The 17,893-nt window shown below is 49.8% G+C and overlaps 1 protein-coding gene across 30 annotated transcripts in view; it reads left to right on the plus strand.

Moving 5' to 3' along the window:
• AMOTL1 (angiomotin like 1) overlaps nucleotides 1-17,518 on the plus strand; it is a 185,867-nt gene extending 168,349 nt beyond the window's left edge. For all 30 annotated transcript variants that reach the window (XM_051820643.2, XM_070076937.1, XM_051820632.2 and 27 more), the window contains 5 exons: nucleotides 1,386-1,576; nucleotides 6,904-7,029; nucleotides 8,080-8,306; nucleotides 10,862-11,137; nucleotides 12,183-17,518. In XM_051820643.2, the coding sequence (XP_051676603.1) occupies nucleotides 1,386-1,576; nucleotides 6,904-7,029; nucleotides 8,080-8,306; nucleotides 10,862-11,137; nucleotides 12,183-12,289 (927 nt within the window). In that variant the 3' untranslated portion in view covers nucleotides 12,290-17,518. The remainder of the gene's footprint in view (nucleotides 1-1,385; nucleotides 1,577-6,903; nucleotides 7,030-8,079; nucleotides 8,307-10,861; nucleotides 11,138-12,182) is intronic.
• Nucleotides 17,519-17,893: the final 375 nt, after the last annotated feature.

A 17,893-nucleotide genomic window follows, 5' to 3' on the forward strand; every position in this document is an offset into this window, starting at 1 on the left:
CATCTTGATAGACTGGTTCATTTGTCCTCCTGCCTGGGTCCAGGTGACTGGCCAGATGGGGTCAGTGGCTTCCTGCAGGCCAGGTGAGGACAGGTATGTGCCTTCCGCTCTGTTCTTCCTTAAATGTTGGTTGTTGGCAAGCTGCCACTTCTGAGAATCATTTCTATTTGTAGCTTTAAAAAATGAATAGAAACATATGGTTTCCCAAATGCTCAGGGGTCCATGTGTTCTCTTCCGTCTGACAGGATTGGATTGCACTGGTGCAGCCCAAAATGCCCAGCTGTTGCTCTTAGGTGATCGCCCAATCTAGGACATTAGGGATTCTGTGTAAAACATTCAGATACCTCTCACCATGCAGCCAGCTTTGCATTTAAGACCGCCATCAGTGGTGGGCATGAGGGGATGTGTGTCTCAGGTTGTAGAATAACTGGGACAAAACCATTCTCCACTGGAGCAGGAAGGAGCCCAGCTCATGCTGGGACTGGCGCCTGACACTGAGTTAGTTCCCAAGGTGGCCTGTCGGCACTGCCAGTCTGAAGACAGAACCTCGTCAAAACCCCCCTCGCCCTCTACCTCATGCCCTTTAGAGGAAATAGGAAATAGTTCAAAGGCAAGTCTGAAGTGTAAATATCATCAGCTTGTGTGCAGCACAGATAGCAGCCACCTTTATCCCCTTTTACTGACACTGCTAGAAGGAAAAGGCTGAAAATGAGCTTGCCTTGCATTGGTGGTCTTCAGCTTCCGTGGCTGTCTGATTTGATTCTCATTCTCAGCCCTTTACGTGAGGGAGGTGTGGATGCTGGGAGAGCACACGTGTCAGGGCATCTCGCTGCAACCTCCCGTGCTTTTCCATTTTGTCTCCCAGCATCGGGGAAATTGACAACTGGGATCACTTCCTTGAATTCTGGAGAAAAGTGTTCTAGAAAGAGACCCAACTGCAGTTCCTGTTTTGGCATAAATTAACTGCAAGGCATTGGACTAGTCACTTGTCATGCAAAGACCCTGAGCTGTTGAGCCAGAAAGAACTGGGATTGAATTCTGATCCAGCTATTGATTAGCTGAGAGACATCAAACCATTCATTTAACCTCCCAGAAGCTTGGTTTTTCATCTGTCAAGCGGAGGTAATACGGTGTATTTTATAGAGCTCCATGAAATTTGAATGAGACAGAGGAAGGCAGAGGTGGGATAGCGTGGTGGTAGGATCCACTGAATCAGGATTGCACGCTCTGGAGATGGAGAGCAAGGCCATGATGCTGATGGATGTGAATTGCTGCAGGATCTAGGGCAGATGTGTGCTCCTTGTGGGCACTTGCACAGACTGGGTTGATGTGGTCTTACTTCATTCCGTATTTTGAACAGCAAGATGTTATTTCTGCTTCTCCAGAAACATGGAAATGGCCAGCCAGCTAGCATGCCAGAATACAATGCCCCGGCCCTCATGGAGCTTGTGCGGGAAAAGGAGGAGCGGATCCTGGCCCTGGAGGCTGACATGACCAAGTGGGAGCAGAAGTACCTGGAGGAGAGCACCATTCGGCACTTTGCCATGAACGCCGCAGCCACCGCTGCAGCAGAAAGGTGAGCCGGCGAAACCCTGCAGGAGGGAAAAATGGTAACCAAAACCAAGCTAGCAAGGCACCCAAAGAGGTGCAGGAGCCCTTCCTGGGGCGTGAGGTCAGCTAAAAATCATTTAAATGTCTGTGGTGCTAGCTGGACAGCAAAATGGTCTAACGGCTCTGGAGGATAATTTGGTTCCAAACTCCTAGTTCTCGACATTTATCTTGAGGACACCATTATGTGAGTGCCTGAAGGTGTCTGTCCAAGGATGTCCACCCCAGCGTTGCTGAAAGCATCAGCGCATTGGAAACACTCCAGAGTCCAACATGAGGAGACGCACTTAGCCACTTACATCCACACAGGGGCATCCTGTGGGATCATAAAGAAGGACGTTGTGATAGCATATTAATGCTGGGTGTATATCACGGGCCAGATGAGAAGAAGTTATGATCCTCATAGCAACCCTGAGAGCAAGGGCTGTTCTTGTCTTATTTGACAAGTGAAGAAAATGAGACGGCAGTAGTTGATACAAACCAGTCCAGCAGTCTGTGCTGGGGCCACAGGTCAAATGGAGGCTTGTCCGACTTAAAACCCTACTTCACCTGGTTTGAAATGGTTCTCTGCTGCTGTCGGTGTTTACCTCTTTCTCTCTGCTTTCTTCCTATAGATGCACAGCCTTATTCTTCCTTTAAGAATTAGATCAAGTGGTGCAGTAACTCAAACAATAACGCTCAGGAATTTGACTGAAACCCTGTGCTGCCTGGGCAAGCAAGGCAGTATCCCACTGCCCTTTGTTTGCAGGATGTCTCCTACATACATCATTGCTGCACACGCCGGAGGCGCGTGCACTGGGCCAGTCTAGCCCCTCACTGCCTCCCACCACTCACTTTGTTTCCTGCCCATAAATTATTTTGGTCATTTAATTTAAAGTTGCTTGGAATTTGCCAAAAATTATGGTCAGTATAGTTGGCGGAGATCCTCAGATTTCAAAGGAGCATCCAGAACCAGACTTCTTAGGAAATAAGGGTTGTTATTGAGCCATTAGGGCTTGTAGGACATGAACCGAGCACAATGAGTTAAAGCCCAGGATGCGACTGCTGATGGATTCAATTCCACATTGCCTTGGCGTGTTTTATTTCTTCCTTAAAGAGTATGAGAAGGTAGCTGAGATGGAGGGAGACACTTTATAAGCTACTCACGGGCACTCAGGCTCATTGCTCAAGTAGAGCAGAGTCCGCAGGAGTCTAGCCTGATGGATCCAAGGACTGGAGCAAGCAGAGTCTTTATATTTGCAAGATACCTCCATGACGTGCCCCCCAGGACACTTATATCTGCAGACAGGAAGACCTGCACACCCATGTGCAAAATAGCTGTTTGGGGATCGTTTTCCAGTGCTCACATGTTGTTCATGGATGTTTAGGCTGGTAATGGAAATAGCCTCTAACATCTGATTGCAGCCTCAGGAATGAAACAGACACTTGAATCAGGCATGGACAGCTCTGGAGTTGTGGGGTGAGAACGGGAGGGAAGTTACAGCCACCAGTTCAGTCCTTGCACCGTACGGACAGACGAGAACAGTGCAACCCTCTGAAATAGACCTTTTGAAGATGAGCTCTTTGGTTGCTAAGCTAACAACTAACTTACCTCTCTGTCCTGGGGAAGACAGCGAACCATCCTAAGGTTACAGAGGGCCTGGCCCGCTATGTTGGGTTAGGGGCTAATGCACTGCTGTCAACAGTTGCCCGACAAGTTCCCTTTCTCAGTGTGATGTTAATGAGGACCCTACACAGGGAGGCAGGACCCCTCCAGTCAAGGCTTCTCTGTCTGTCACTGGCTATGAGTGTGTGATGTGGGACAAGCCCGTCTAAGTGTGGCAAACCTCATGTGTGAAATGGAAATCAGAGCTGTGGACTGGTTCGGAACAGGGAGCCTGACTGCATTCCTGTAGCAGTGTAAATGTGTTACCGTGGGGGATGGTGTGGGGGCCCTTGTGTATCATTGTTTTTAGCAGATGAGATGTCTGTCTGCAATCCCGGGCTCTGAGGGCGTGGATGGGACTAGAAAGCAAAATCAGAAATGGAGGAAGCAGCAGGTCTGAAGCATAGACTACATGGTGGGTTTAGGACTTGAGGGTGGCAGAGAATACAGACAGACCCCAAACATTATCTCCCACTCGCAGATTCTAGGCCCATCCTTGTTTATCTTTCATGCAAGGGGGTTTGTTTTAGGTACCCAGAAAACACTGTGGAATTTATCCAACTGTGTTAGTCTGCCTTTCATTATTTTAACTAAAGATACCTGAAAGGATCTTCTTAGCAAAGAGGAAGGCTTATTTTGGTTTGCAGTTTTGGAGGTCTCCACAGTCCAAGACAGGATGACCCCATTAACCTGGCACCTAATGAGAGCAGAACACATATGGAGGGAGGGTGAAACAGGAAACAGAGAGGCAGCACACTCTTCCTCTGCCCTTTCTCTGTCTCTCTGTATAAAGCCATTGTGATTTAATCCCAGGAGCCACCCTAGCCATCTAAACCAATCCAGCCAATTTCCAAAGGCCCTATCTTCAGACAACACAATTGGATCAGGCCTCCACCAGAATCCTTAAAATGATTAAATCACTAGCCATTAACATAATACAGTGGGGCTTAAGTGCTTGTATGAATCTGGGGAGCCAAGTCCTGTTTGAGCCCTAACACTAGCCCTCTGCCTCTCCCTGAGTGTTTTGTTTGAAGTTCTGGAAGATGGACGGATGCAAGGAGGGATGGATGGGTAAATAAATGGGTGGGTGGATAGATGGATGGATGAAAATCTTAATGTTCTTTTCCAAGAAAACCTCTGTAATTTCACCTTTGCTTTTGTATTGCTAGTAAGGGGGGAAAAGGAAAATGAAATATTTCTGAGAAATGTTGAAGTTCTGAGTTCTCGTCTAGATTAGATGCTAAATGGCTAGAGATAAATTGGCAAAAATGGCTTTTTCTAGTCATCAGTTCTGTGACTTTTCAGCCACTGATGCATACCTCACATTTCTAAACAATGAGTTTTAAACAAAAAAGGTAATTTTTGCACACCAACTGGCTTCGCTGTCTTTATGCATCTCGATACTACCAATCAGACTTTTTACAAGGTGGGCTTATTTTGTATATGTGGGGAAGGTTTTGAAACTTTTTACAGGTTTCAAAGCAATATAATTTTTTTCAGAGTTTTGTTTCTAAGTTGTTCTCATCTAATTGTGCCTGCTGTCCTTACTTGGCAGTACAAAAATGAGTTTTTAAATTTGTCTCCAGCTCTATGAATTTTCCAAAAGTAAATTGGTTGAAATATTGAAAATGTTTCAACTGCTTATTCCTATATCGATGATTTTTGTGCGTGTAATTAAAGAATTTGGTTTGCTTTCTGCATATGTTGGCATTATGATATATTTCCAGACAGTTTATTTTCTGGACCACATTCTCACAGGTTCACTCTTGCTTCATTATTTTATTTTATATTTATGCGTCTTTGCTGAGGCCTTCTTTTAAAACACAAAGGAAGCCTCCAGGAATGTAGAGTAATGGTTACGGACCTGGGTTTTGGGGGCGTAAGTACCTGGGGTTGAGTCCATTTCCATCCTTCACTAACTGGGTGTTCTTGGGGAGGTCGCCCATCCTGGGTGTCTCCATGTGCGTGCTGAGGCCAGCCACACCTACTGCATCTGTGTGCTGAGGCCAGCCACACCTACTGCATCTGTGTGCTGAGGCCAGCCACACCTACTGCATCTGCGTGCTGAGGCCAGCCACACTACTGCACATGTGAGAATGAAAGGGGCAGCCATGAGCACCATGCTCTGCTCAATCATAGCATGGAACTCAGCTCATTCACAATTAGTGGCATGAAGTGGGTAAAAGAAGGGCCTCTTGGTGCTGTTTTGGGTGTTCTAGAAAAGAGCTTTTAAGATTTTCAGTATGATTGTAGCATTGGAATACGACATTAAAGAGATGTGAAATGTTTAACTAGATCATTTATTAATTTGCTATTCATATAATTAGAGGCATTATTGTGCCTTTCATCTTAAGATTCATTACTTGGTTGGCACAATTATCTTTTTACTAATTGTTGTTCATTAGGAGTAATTAAATTGACAAAACCAGTGGCCAGAATAGTTATCTTCGACCAGTTGTTTTCAGGCTGACATCTGCTTCCAGCAGAACAGAATTTTCATCTCCCAGTGCCTGTTCCTAGCCTCACTCCACCACCTCAGTTGAACTTCTCAAGGTCACAGTGTCTGTCTTCATCTTTCCTGGTGCCCAGCGTGTCTGTTACACCTAACCAACCTGAGTCCCAGCCAGGGTGCATAGAACAAGAAATGAGGCAGAATTCACTTGGAGGAAGAATCAGCTTGGAGCCTCACTGTCCAAGAGGGCTGGTCTCTGTTTAGGGTATTCACTGAGTCCCATTTCACTGAGTCCTGGTTCACTATCCCAAAATACTGAAATGGCAGGGCGGGTGTTTGGTTAAGAGTCAAGCCCCCACTGGGGATGCCCACACTCCATATGTGAGTCCCTGGGTGTGAGCTCCACCTCTTCTCCCTATGTCAGATTCTTGTTAATGTACATTTGGGGAGGCAGTAGGTGATGGCTCAAGTAGTTGAGTCCCTGACATCTACATGGAAGACCTGAATTGCGTTCCTGGATCTTGGCTTCGGCCCAGCTCCAGCTGCTGTGGGCATCTGGGGAGTGAACCAGCAAATTGAAGCACTCTCTCTGTCTCTCTGTCTCTCTGCCTTTCAAATAAATAAAATGAATAAATAAAAAATTTTGAAACATGAAAACAGAAATTTAACACTAGAAAAATATGAAAAGACCAGTATGAAAAAGTGCAAGCTTAGAAACACCAACAAATATAACAGTATCCATGTGTCAGTAGATTAAAGCTATAGGTGCCTGATCTATGTATGCACACTTATCATATAGCTTAATGCACACTGTTAGTGGAAGGGGCAGGCAGTTTTGATTTTTTATTTTATTTGCTTGTTGTACATACTGCCTTAATTTTATCGGGTTTAGGAAGGGAATTGTCTGGGATTTAGGAGAGGAAGGGTGGGTACAGGAATCTGTGGAGAGATTATTTTTTCCCACATGGTACCCTTGGGCTGCCTGTCCACCAGTGTTTGCTCCATTCTGTGTGGGATCATCTGACTGGATTGGAAACTGAGCTGGAGAAGTAGAGGGAGGGCCTGTAGACACCAGTGGGGTGTGAGGAACAGATCTGTGTTCTGACATGAACCCCATCTCTTTCCATTCTGAGTGTGTTTGCCTTGAAACAAAGCAAGAGGGCTTACTGTGACCCAGTGCTCACCCTGTTGTTCCCAGAGACACCACGATCATCAACCACTCTCGGAATGGCAGCTACGGCGAGAGCTCCCTGGAGGCTCACATCTGGCAGGAAGAGGAGGAGGTGGTGCAGGCCAACAGGAGGTGTCAGGACATGGAGTACACGTAAGAGAAAACCACATGCGCCCGCGTTGCCAGCTCACCTGCAGACCCTGAGTGAGGCCTGCCAGCCCGTGGTGGCTCTCACACTGCGGCGCTTCCAGAGAGGACTGCAGCTGAGAGCTCGAGGTCTCCTCCCCCATGCTCTGCCCTGGACAGAAGGACTCCCACCTCAGTGAGCGCTCTGCTCTGCAGCAGGACCGAAGTTGGCGCTCTCAAGGGGGCAGTTCTGGCAGTGCAGGTTTGAAGGCTGAGATGCCCTCAGTACCTCTGTGTCGCTATGACTTTGCAGAGATTCTGAGCTAGAAAGGAGGAACAGGTCATATTCCAATGACCCAGCGTTTTTGAGCCAGAATTTATATATTCCAGCTAGAATGAAAGAATGTATTTAGCTTATGCCCTGTTCTGATAGGCCACGCAGGATTGCCAGCATAAACTAGGCTTGTCTCTACTTGCCTTGGACATACACTAGCCTTGTCTCTACTTGCTCATTTGAGCTCCAAGCCTCACATTGTGCAGCTGTGAAAATGGGGCTGCATCATTGAGGCGTGGATAGGCTCAGCAAGATAGGATCAGAGTGGTGAGAGGGACTCCTGTGGCTTGGGTTCTCATTGTTGGCCATCAGAAGGAAAAATCATCTTCAGATAATCTGTCCACCTTTTTACTTCTTTTTCTTGGAAAACAGAGAAGTTGACTTTAGTTGAAAGCTCGCCTCTGTGCCTCCCTGTTGCTCTCTACTACCTGTCCTCAGTACCAAACCCTCAGAGTGGTCCCTGAGCCCACCTTGGTCCAGTGGGTACCCGTCAGCCCTCCCACTGTGCCTCTCAGAAGCCTTAGAGCCTCCAGAAAGGCGCAGCCTTTTGTTCTCTTACACAAGATCTGTGTGACACATCTGGAGGCTGCAATGCTTGAAGACTTGTGCAGCATCCAACTCTGCATCCCTGAACCACAGTGACATCTTGGGGACGGCTCTAGAGGAAAGCTTCCAGTTCTTCGAACTAGACGCACCTTCTACCCACCTCGCTCTTTACTAAGGCGGTTTTCTTTGTTTCACAGTATTAAAAATCTCCATGCCAAAATCATAGAGAAGGACGCCATGATTAAGGTCCTTCAGCAGCGGGCCCGGAAAGACGCGGGCAAGACAGACTCCTCAAGCCTGCGGCCTGCCCGCTCCGTGCCGTCCATCGCGGCTGCCACTGGGACGCACTCCCGGCAGACCTCCCTGACCAGCAGCCAGCTGGCCGAGGAGAAGAAGGAAGAGAAGACCTGGAAGGGGAGCATAGGTGAGCCCCAGCTCTTCCATTCAGGCATCCGAGAAGCAGGGCCACTCCGCACGGAGGCAGCCTCCCTGCCTCTCCTGGGACGTGGAAATGCACTGAGCGTCTCCTAGTCTCTGTTCAGAAACGTGTAAAATGGGGACGAAAGTCGATCATACCTTGATTGGGGACGTTAAGTGAGTTGTGTGGAAACACTGTGTGAATTCCCAAGGCTACACCACCAGAGCTTTCAGCCTGTGTCATAGCTATCAGCTGTTATTGTTGAATGTTGAGACATCCCTTAAAATGCAAGATGTCCTAATGAAAAAAAAAAAAAAAAAAAAACAAAACCAGATCCCCGACCTTGGTTCTTCCTGGTCCTGTTACTTGCTGCACCTCTGCTTCAGCTTCTAGGAAAGGAAGTCCCTGCCTGCCCTTTTGCACCCGCGGGGCCGTGGGAGGAAAGAGGGAGGCGGTGCAGAGGAAGCTTGTTGGAAGAAGTGCCTTCCATGTGCAGGGTTGGTGGTGCGGCTGTGCTGTATCGCTGCACAGAATTCTGAGGAGCGCTCTGCAGGTGTGGTCTCAACCAGGTGCAGGCTTCTGGGGTGCAGGTGTGGCCCACTGGCTGGCTGGGCTGGGGGACCTGGGGAAGAACACATACACACACTGTACACAGACACACAGACACGCGTGTCCCTGCGGCCTTCCCTGGCCTACTGGCAACGCCAGGGGTCCGGCCCTTCTTTGATGCGTGTCCCCAGGTCAGTGTGTGTTTTTGTTTCTCAGTGGAGTCCAGAGCCAGTTTTCCCCAGCATAGGACCCTGAGGAGCCTGGCTGCTTTGTGCCAAAGGGGATAAGAGCTTCCATATGACCCCAGCAGACTTGCGGGGATCAAAGACTTCCAACCAGGGTCTCTGTTTGAAGTCCCTCCTCTGGTGGCTTCAGCAGCCCCTGCCCACAAAGGAAATGCACTTCAAAGAGGACGAGTGTAGACCAGCTGGGATCATCAAAGACCGATCCAAGGACACTTAGCCCCCAACTCAGTTAGGGGAGGGGGTGCAGGAAAGAGGCAGAAATTGCTTGCTGAGGGAAGCCTCTCTGGGGGTGGCCTGTTTGTGACATGCAGCCAGCAGGCATCTCTCTGGTGTCTGAGGCTGTCCCGCTGGGTTTGGTCTACACCAGATTTCAGAGCCTGAGTACCTTGGTCGGTTTGGAAGATCGCTGTGTTCTCTAACCTCACATTCCTCCTTATTACTATGGCTGGTGTCCGTGTGTCACAAAAACAGGGAGAGACTGCGGACCAGGCAGAGGTGCAACTGCAGGGCCTCTGCAGTTTCCTACATGTTCCCGCCATCTCTTGCCCGCTGGCCTTTGGAAGGAGGTAGAGGGGACAGTGTGTCCCTTCCTGCTTGTACAGGGACTCCCAGGAGCCACCCCACAAGAACATCCTATCACATTCTGGAGTTTCAGCAGGCAGCTGATGAGGTGTGAACACTGCTCCAAGGCAGGCACAGCTGATCTGGGTCCTGCTTCTGCTTCTTAGCTGTAAGATGCTAATTGCTCTGAGCTTCCATCTCCTGCTCTGTAAGGCAGAGGATATGCCTACCTCATGGGAACGTTGTGAAATACAAAGTGAGGCCATGTGTGAAGCCCTGGGAGCTTGTAAGACAGACCCTCTGACCCCATCCGCTTGCTGGAATCTTCATTTTAATCCTGTGCCCACATTGCATTTTGAGAAGCAGAGCTCTAGGCAAAATGAATCACCCTTTCGAATGCGTACTGGAAGCAGTCCTGGTGAGGATGCTTTATGCATTGCTGGCTTGTCAACAAGCTAGGTGAACACATACTTCATTGGGCTTACCGGTTCTCCTATAGGCTAGCGTTCTGGAGGGCTGACACCTTGCTGGATGTGTGCTGCATTTAAGAATAAAGAAGTTACCCTCTTGTCTAGCGTTGCAGGAAGGCTTTGGGAGAATGGACAGCTCTGCACGCCCTGTGGCTCCTTTTCCTGGGCAGCACGCCGTCTTCTCCACCCCAGCCTCACCACTCCTGGGCCTTGGGAGGGAGAGAGCAAAGCAGCTCTTGCTGGGCACGCCACTGGCTTCCCACTTTTTGGGCGTGCCATGCTTTCCAACACAGAGATACCTCTTGGGTGATAATATGTACTACTCAGTGCTCACTCCGCACTGCTTCAGACCAGCCCTCCTGGGCCATGCTGGGAGGAGTGGAGCCCACGGGAAGCCTAGCAGGAACCTCCCTACCCGCATGCCCTGGTGCTGGGACACCTCTCTGTCCTCCCGTACCGCCCTGTGAACCCATTTATCCTACAGCTGATCATGCTCTATTATAACTGGCTTACCTGACAACTCCTCCGCTGCCTAGGAAGGGAGGGAGCAGGTCATGTTTGAAATTCCCTTTGTCATTTGGTCAGGCACATAATATGTGCTTAATAAAGGCTTGGTAAGTGAATCAATGAATGAGTGAAGCAATTATCAGTCAAGAAGAACATAATCTCCAAGACACGTGCTTTTGCTTTTTGAGAAAAAAGAATACCATTGAGAAAGCTCTTCTTCTGCCCTCAGGGTTGCTGCTGGGGAAGGAGCACCATGAACACGCCTCTGCCCCGCTGCTGCCAACCCCCCCAGGCTCAGCACTGCCCCCTGCAGCCTCCACCACGTCAGCCAGCAGTGCCCATGCTAAGACGGGCAGCAAAGACAGCAGCACCCAGACGGACAAGAGCACTGAACTCCTCTGGCCCAGCATGGCCTCCCTCCCCAGCCGTGGCAGGCTGAGCACCACTCCTTCCAACAGCCCCGTCCTGAGACACCCCGCGGCCAAAGCAGTGGCGGAGAAACTGGGTACGTGCTGCCTGCCTCCTCTATGCCCCCAAGAACCACAGCACTGCGTGGCCTGAGAGAGGGTCTCTTGCTGAGCTGGAGAAGCAGCAGGTGCACCAAGCAGCTTTCACTCTAGGATGGTGATCATCCTACTGCACGAGGCTGGTGCGCATGCTTTATATTAAAGAGATAAAACATGAGGAGCATATACAGGCTGTTGGGATTTACTTCCACCTCAAATGAGCACACAGCTTGAGCCTGCTGTTGTAGTATGTGCCTTATCACTACCTCTTCCTCAGGAAGAGTCGAAGCAGACTCCTGTGGGTGCCCTCCTGGATGTTTGGGAGACGGTATCAGGCATCAGGTGCATCAATGGTAGCAGGCTCATAGATGTTCCCTTCAAGGCAGTGACGTCTGAGGGCTTCTGGCCTCCGTGGGGGACATGGCTGATGGAGGGAGTAGACCTCACTGCAGAGTAGGTAACTTGTGGCACGGCACTCAGGCCAGTACATTGTTTAATATACTGAAGACCATGTGGGAAGGATGAGTTTTGCAGCAAGTCCAGAAGTGCCCAGGGGAAGAGTGAGTTGGCTATGGACTAATCAGAGTCATGGAGAGAGCCCTTGGCAGGAATTCTTTTGAGGAAATGGGGCTACTTGGAGCACAGAGTCACTGTTTCCTTCAGGACGATCTTTATTGCATCCTCCAAGAGAGACAAGTCAATAGAGAGTTGTCCTTTTTTGGAGATGAAATTCTTAGGATGCACTTTCCCAAGTAAAGCAAGGAACATGTAAATAGTTCCTGGCTTGTAGTGAGTGTGTGACAGTTCTGAGAGACAGCGGCTGTTAGCAGCTTCTGCACACAGTCCCAGCGTCATGCCCACCCACTGAACTCTCTTCCATCACTGGTTGTCTTTCTTTGTATCTGACCCCACCTGGGCCAGTCATTGAGTCGTAGGCTGCACTGTGTGGGCCTCCCCATGTGCGCTGTGGTAAGACTCCTCAGTGGACAGGGGTGCTTGAAGTGGGTCCTGGCACAGAGCCTGATGTCTCCCCCTCTTTGGCAGACACCTCTCCTGGCCACGGGAAGTCACCTGACCACAGGAGCCGTGTCAGCAGCCTGCTGCACAAGCCCGAGCTCCCCGATGGCGAGATGATGGAAGTGCTCATCTAACTCTGCGTCCCTGTGAACTTCCTGACGGAACCCTGACGAGCAAGGAAGGTGGCGGAGAGGAGGAGAAAGCTCAAGAAGGTGTGGAGGAAAATCAGGAACGCTGTGAACTGCTAAGAGGTTTCAGAGGAGTGGGAACACTTTCGATAAATGTTAGAAACGAGAGCGGGAGCCTACATGACTGAAGATGGAGGAGAATGCCATGGCCATGGATTTTTATTCTCTGTAGTGGAAGACAGAAAATGCATGTAGGTTTGGAAACAAAGTTAAGTAGAAATAGGACGTGGACTTTTTCTTTGTACAGAAAATGTATCTCTGGCTATAAACAGACAAACCTGAACATGGATTTCCTGGGAATAGCCCTGTTCTCCTTGCCTTCAGCATGTTTGGTTTAAGAACCTCCTAGAAATCCCTAGAGCCATCTTAGTGTATGACAGTGTTGCCCACGCTGCACACGGGGTGTCCTGTAGGAGTGTGTGTGTCTGAGAAGAAATGTCCAGGGATGACGGGGGATTGGGAAGGTGCTCTCCACCTGATTACCTGTCCAGTTTGGATTTTCAGGAGGTGGTAAGGATCCTCAGCTTCTTTGGATTCAGCAGTATTTTCTCAACAGGATGGAAGTGCTGGCAGCTCGGGCTCATCCTCCCTAACCTCCGAGTTCATCTCTGTCTCAGCTCTGTAATTTTACTTTTGTGTTTGTTCCTTCCTTTGTAATCAGACTTGGCAGAACTCCCGAGGCATGGGATTCATAAGCGCAGTGTCTGAAGTGGCATCGTCCCTGCTGTGTTTAGCAGTGGCCAGTTACCAGGAGGACAAGGCCAGATGCTGGCTCCCTGGCTGCTTTATCCACTTGGCGTAGTTGGGCTGCAGCTGCTAATCTCATCCTGACTATGCACTAGGTAAGGTCTGATGAGGCAGGAGAGCCCCGGCTCACCATGTACATCTTACATTAAGATCACGGCACTGGCTTTGTCACTCTCCCGTCAGCTTTCTTGTGAGGAGTTGAAATTTCCATCATTTTGTTCTGTGTAAGACGTTCAGGGCAGCCCTCCAGGAACTGGATGAGAGTTTGCAAACCATTTTGTTTTGGGGTCATCCAGAATCTCACCAGGCGCCCTGTGCCACTTTCTCATTGTCTCATACACCTGTTCACCACGCTGCCTTCCCCCTTGCACTCCTCTGACTGCTGGGGATGAACGTGCAGGCTTCTGTGTGTGGGTCTTTCTCTGCCGGGAACTTGCTTTGTTACCTGATAGGCCAATCTATATAGAGGATGTGGTTAGGGTTTTTGGAGGTTTCAGTTTGGGGGACAGCTTATCCAAAGTGAGGCCGAAATGCCATGGAGAGAGCACGGGAGTGAGTCGGGTGCTGGGGCTCTGTACCCTTGCTGCGATGTTTCACGGGACTCCTCTGCTGGCTTCCTCCACCGTCCAGGAGGTGCTGGACCAGATAAAGAGAGGAGAAGCTAATCAGGCTGCCAGGTGCTCCTGCACGATCTGATGTTGTTCTCCCTCCAGCTCAACTGGATCTGTGTTTTCTCAGCTCCCAAAAATCTGTCCGTCCAGTATTTATTCAGGTGCCCCCTGAATGAAACCTCGAAGGCAATGCTTCTTGGGAAACCTGCTTGGCAGGCTTCTTCTAGGACTGGTCTTTGGAGAGTGACCTGGGTGAAGTTACACGGCTTCGGCAAGATAGGCCTCTGAGCCCCCCCCCCCAGAAGACGAAGCGGGAGCTGACTCTCGCAAGCTCTGCCCTGTGGTGGGCCCTCAGCTTTGTGCTGCCTCCTCTAGTCTCACATTGAGCAGCAGATAAGTATGGTGCAGGCTGGGAAACTGAGGCGGCCCCCAGACTGAGCGCCAAGCTCACCCCGTGTTCTGTGGTGTGGGAAGAGCATGGGAGGCCCCGGAAGTGGGGGAAGGGGTTGAGTGTGAATGTGAGAGGGATGGAGCCCAGTGATGGCATCCCAGTCACTGTTCCCTATCACTTCTCTCCAGGAATGAGGTTCAGTCAATGGCAGCTAACTCTCTTAAGGACATGGCGACTCCAATTCATGTTGGGGACGGACCAGAAAAGAAAGAAAAGCAACCCTGCCAGCCTCCACCACATGTCTGGGCCACCCCATGCTTCGGGCGTCTCCCTAGCAGTGGGTTAGAGCCAGGGCCCCAGCCGTGTTGCTCCCGAAGCCTGGTCCTCGCGCCCTAGATACTGCATTTTGGTGCATCTGGGCATGACACTCACTCAACTCTTCTGGGTCTCCCAGAATTGTTTTTTGTTTTGTTTTTGTTTTTGAGTTTTTTTTTTTTTTTAATACCAGATGTTTTCATTGTCAAAACACAAGTGGAGAGAGCACCGTTTCTCAGGCTGTCAGCTACAGCTGTGCCGCAGTCATCATCAGTCTTTTCATTTCCTCCCGAGCTCACTGGGCCTCTTCCTTGGGAAGGAGGGCCACCAGCTTTAAAATGTCTTCGGCTGCACTTGCATTGCAGTGAGCTTTCCTGAGGCTGAGCTCGCCTACAGGAAAAAGGGGTCACAGGTACCTCCCACTCCGGGGCACTTTACAGTATCTTATCTCATTGGATTTTCAGAAAAACGCTTCCAGCGATGTGTTTAGTGCTGTGTGCAAGCACTGTGCTACCTTCTGTTAGTCCCCACGCCACCTGGGGTTTGCATACCTTTTATTATCCTGAAGACATGGGTGCCTAAATGGGCTCAGAGAAGTTGAGTCCCTCCTCAAAGCCTCGCAGCCAGAAGCTGGGATTTAAAACAAGGGTGTAGAGGAAGAGCTGTGCCTACACCATGGCTTCCCATGCCCAGCCTCCCTGTGGTGGTGTGTGTGCACACATGTACATAGGCACGTGCACATGGCTGTCACACATCTTAGGGTGTGAGAAAGAGGACTGCCCCCAGAACTCCTGTTAAAACTATTACTGCCTACAGGTCCAAACAGCTAAGCTGCCAGGAAAAACACTGTTTTCCAAAAATGTCAGAGTCTGTGCAGAAATTAGCATTTTCTTCTCCCAGCATTTCTTCTGCTTCCCAGAGGTTGGTAGGCAGGGGCGGTGTGGACTTCACACTGTAGCCATGCGTGCAGAGCAGGGCTGTCTCAGAGAGTAGGGAGTGATGGAGCCCTTGTGGTCTCACTCCTGCTGAGGCTGCTCTTTGGATCTCATGGGTGAGTTTGACTGCACAGGGCTGGGAGTGGATATAGAGACAGTTGATGCAAATGAGTACTGAACTTGAACCAGAACTCGGTGGTTCTGTTGCTCTGAGAGTGCTCCCTGCAGAGAAGCTGGTCCTCACCATCCTTGCTCTCACCTGGCTCTGCCCTCAGCCACCTGTATCCTCGCGATGGAGTGCCTGAAACATCTTTGTCCTACTGGAGTGAGCAAGCTTGCCCCAGTAGACTTTCTGAGTCCCCAAAACTTGGGGAAACACAGGCAAGGCTGGCATTTAGGAGGCAGTGAAGAGCGCGTTGGAGCGGAAAAGTTTTGAGGCAGGGAGCTCACACGCGGACCTCTGGGAGCTGTGCTGAGCAAAGAGAGGGCTTCTTCCAAAGCCAAAGTCTTGTTCCACATCTGCCCTGGAGCGAGTGGAGTGTGCTAAGTGATCTCGCGTACCCCTCTCAAACAGAGAGGTGTTGTACCCATGGTGTGGAGATCCTGTGGATGCTCTTAAGTGGAAAAGGCTTTTAAGTAGCCAGAAGTCATCCAGCTCACCATAGCTGCTCCACATCCTAAAAGCTAAGGCAGCCACGGCACATGCTCTATCAATTTCTCTCCCCCATCCCCAATTAATCAGTGTGTTTAAACTGTCTGCCTTTGGTGTGAGGATTTGAGTGTGTGTGGGGGCAGGGGGGCTTACCTCTGATGTGTTGCCCCATGGGGAGATGTAGATAGTAATGAAGAAGCTATGGTCAGCGTTTCAATGAATGAATTTCTTCAAGAGCCAATGAGCAAAGGATTCTTTCTTTTGCAGTGGCATGCCATCTCATTTAGTAGTTGAATGGTACCTAAAGACGTGTGTGTGTTTGTGAGAGAGAGAGAGAGAGAACAAGCGAGCACATGTGTGCAGCATGCCTGTACAGTTGTGTGTGAATTTTCTGTTCTGAAAGTCTAGAAGATCCAAGTGTTTCCACTCACCCCACTTTCCTCAAAGGCGTTCCCTTGGGAACATTTATGGAATTCCTCTATCCGAATAGCCTTCGGGGCCTGGCACGTTCCTTTGCTTCCCCTAGAAATGAGAAGCCTTTGGGGATAGAGTTCAGTGCCGGAAATAATCCCAAGTTATTCCTAGCACAGCTGGATGAATAAGTATGGCAGTTAAGGTAATTCACGCCCTGTTAGTTTCTGAAAAGGTAAGAAGTGCCCTGCAATGAGTCTTCGGTCTCATAGCCTCTCAGAGTGACCTCTCCAGGGGAGAACAGTACGAATAGTCACGTTTAACAGCCTGTTCTCCTGCCATGCCTCGTATGCATCCCCACCTCTGTGCACACTACAGACGAAAGTGCATATTCCTTAGTAGGTATTCCGTAAGCTGGTGTTAGGTTTAGGTGCATGTTATTGTCATGTTATGCTGTGACTGAGGTGTTTGTCATGAAACTTTTAAAATACTATTCTCTATATAAGGAAGCATATATACAGCATTTTCTTAGATCAGCTCCCTGAAGTTTTGATGCCCAGTGTTGTGTTTACATGTGACTTTGCCTAGGATTCTGTTCACATCTAGACACCTGTAAGTATTTATTACAAAACAGAATGTAAGCAAGTTTATCCACAGTGGTTGGACTTCAACCAAGATGTTTTTCCCTTTGGAGGAGAGGCAGGGAGCCTCCTTCTCCATGAAGCATTTACACAGTGTGGAAAAGCCTGCGAAACAAGGGCAAGGCGGGCACCAGGTTTCAGCCCGAACGCTGACATCCCTGGTGCCTCCGCTCTCTCCGCCTGCTCCGTGTGCGTGCGTTGCTGCGCTTGGTGGCAGTGTGCTGTGTTGCTTCCCGGGGTCCCCGATGCCTGGGGTAACCTTGGAGCATCTTCGTGCTGCTGGTCTGTAGTGAGGGGCGATGTTCAGCCCAGATGGGTGCGTGTGCAGAGTGCCAGGGGGGAGTCCACAAACACGCGTGTCCCCCACGGCAACTGTGGATACTGTCGGTCAGCCAAAGATTTTCCTGTTCTTTGCTGCTTCAACTTGTGCCTTAATATTGTATATAATAATAAATGGATAAAATGGCAAAAATGGCTCGTGGTTCCCTCTCGCTTGCTCTTTTCTTCCCCGAAGGACCTGTGTGCTGAGTGCTCAGTAAATGTTTCATTTCCTCCCACCGCGTGGAGGTGGCTCCACATCCTGGTTGGCCTCCGTGGGCATTTGGCTCCCCTGCAGTGGGCCTCCTGCCTCGGCCAACCCTCAGCTCTTGATTCTAAGGAGGAAATGACTCATCTGGAGCCTGCAGCCCACCCACCCCCTGCTCCTGCAGACAAATAAGGAAAGCGGACATGCAGGAGCCTGGGAGTCTAGGGAGGCGGTCACCGTGCCTACTCTGGTCACCCTCCTTTGGGAGTGTGGAGGGGGTCCCTGGGTTCAAAGCCCACCAGTGATCACTGTGAGCTGAAG

Source organism: Oryctolagus cuniculus, chromosome 1 (assembly GCF_964237555.1).
Source record: "Oryctolagus cuniculus chromosome 1, mOryCun1.1, whole genome shotgun sequence".
Lineage (NCBI taxonomy): Eukaryota > Metazoa > Chordata > Mammalia > Lagomorpha > Leporidae > Oryctolagus > Oryctolagus cuniculus.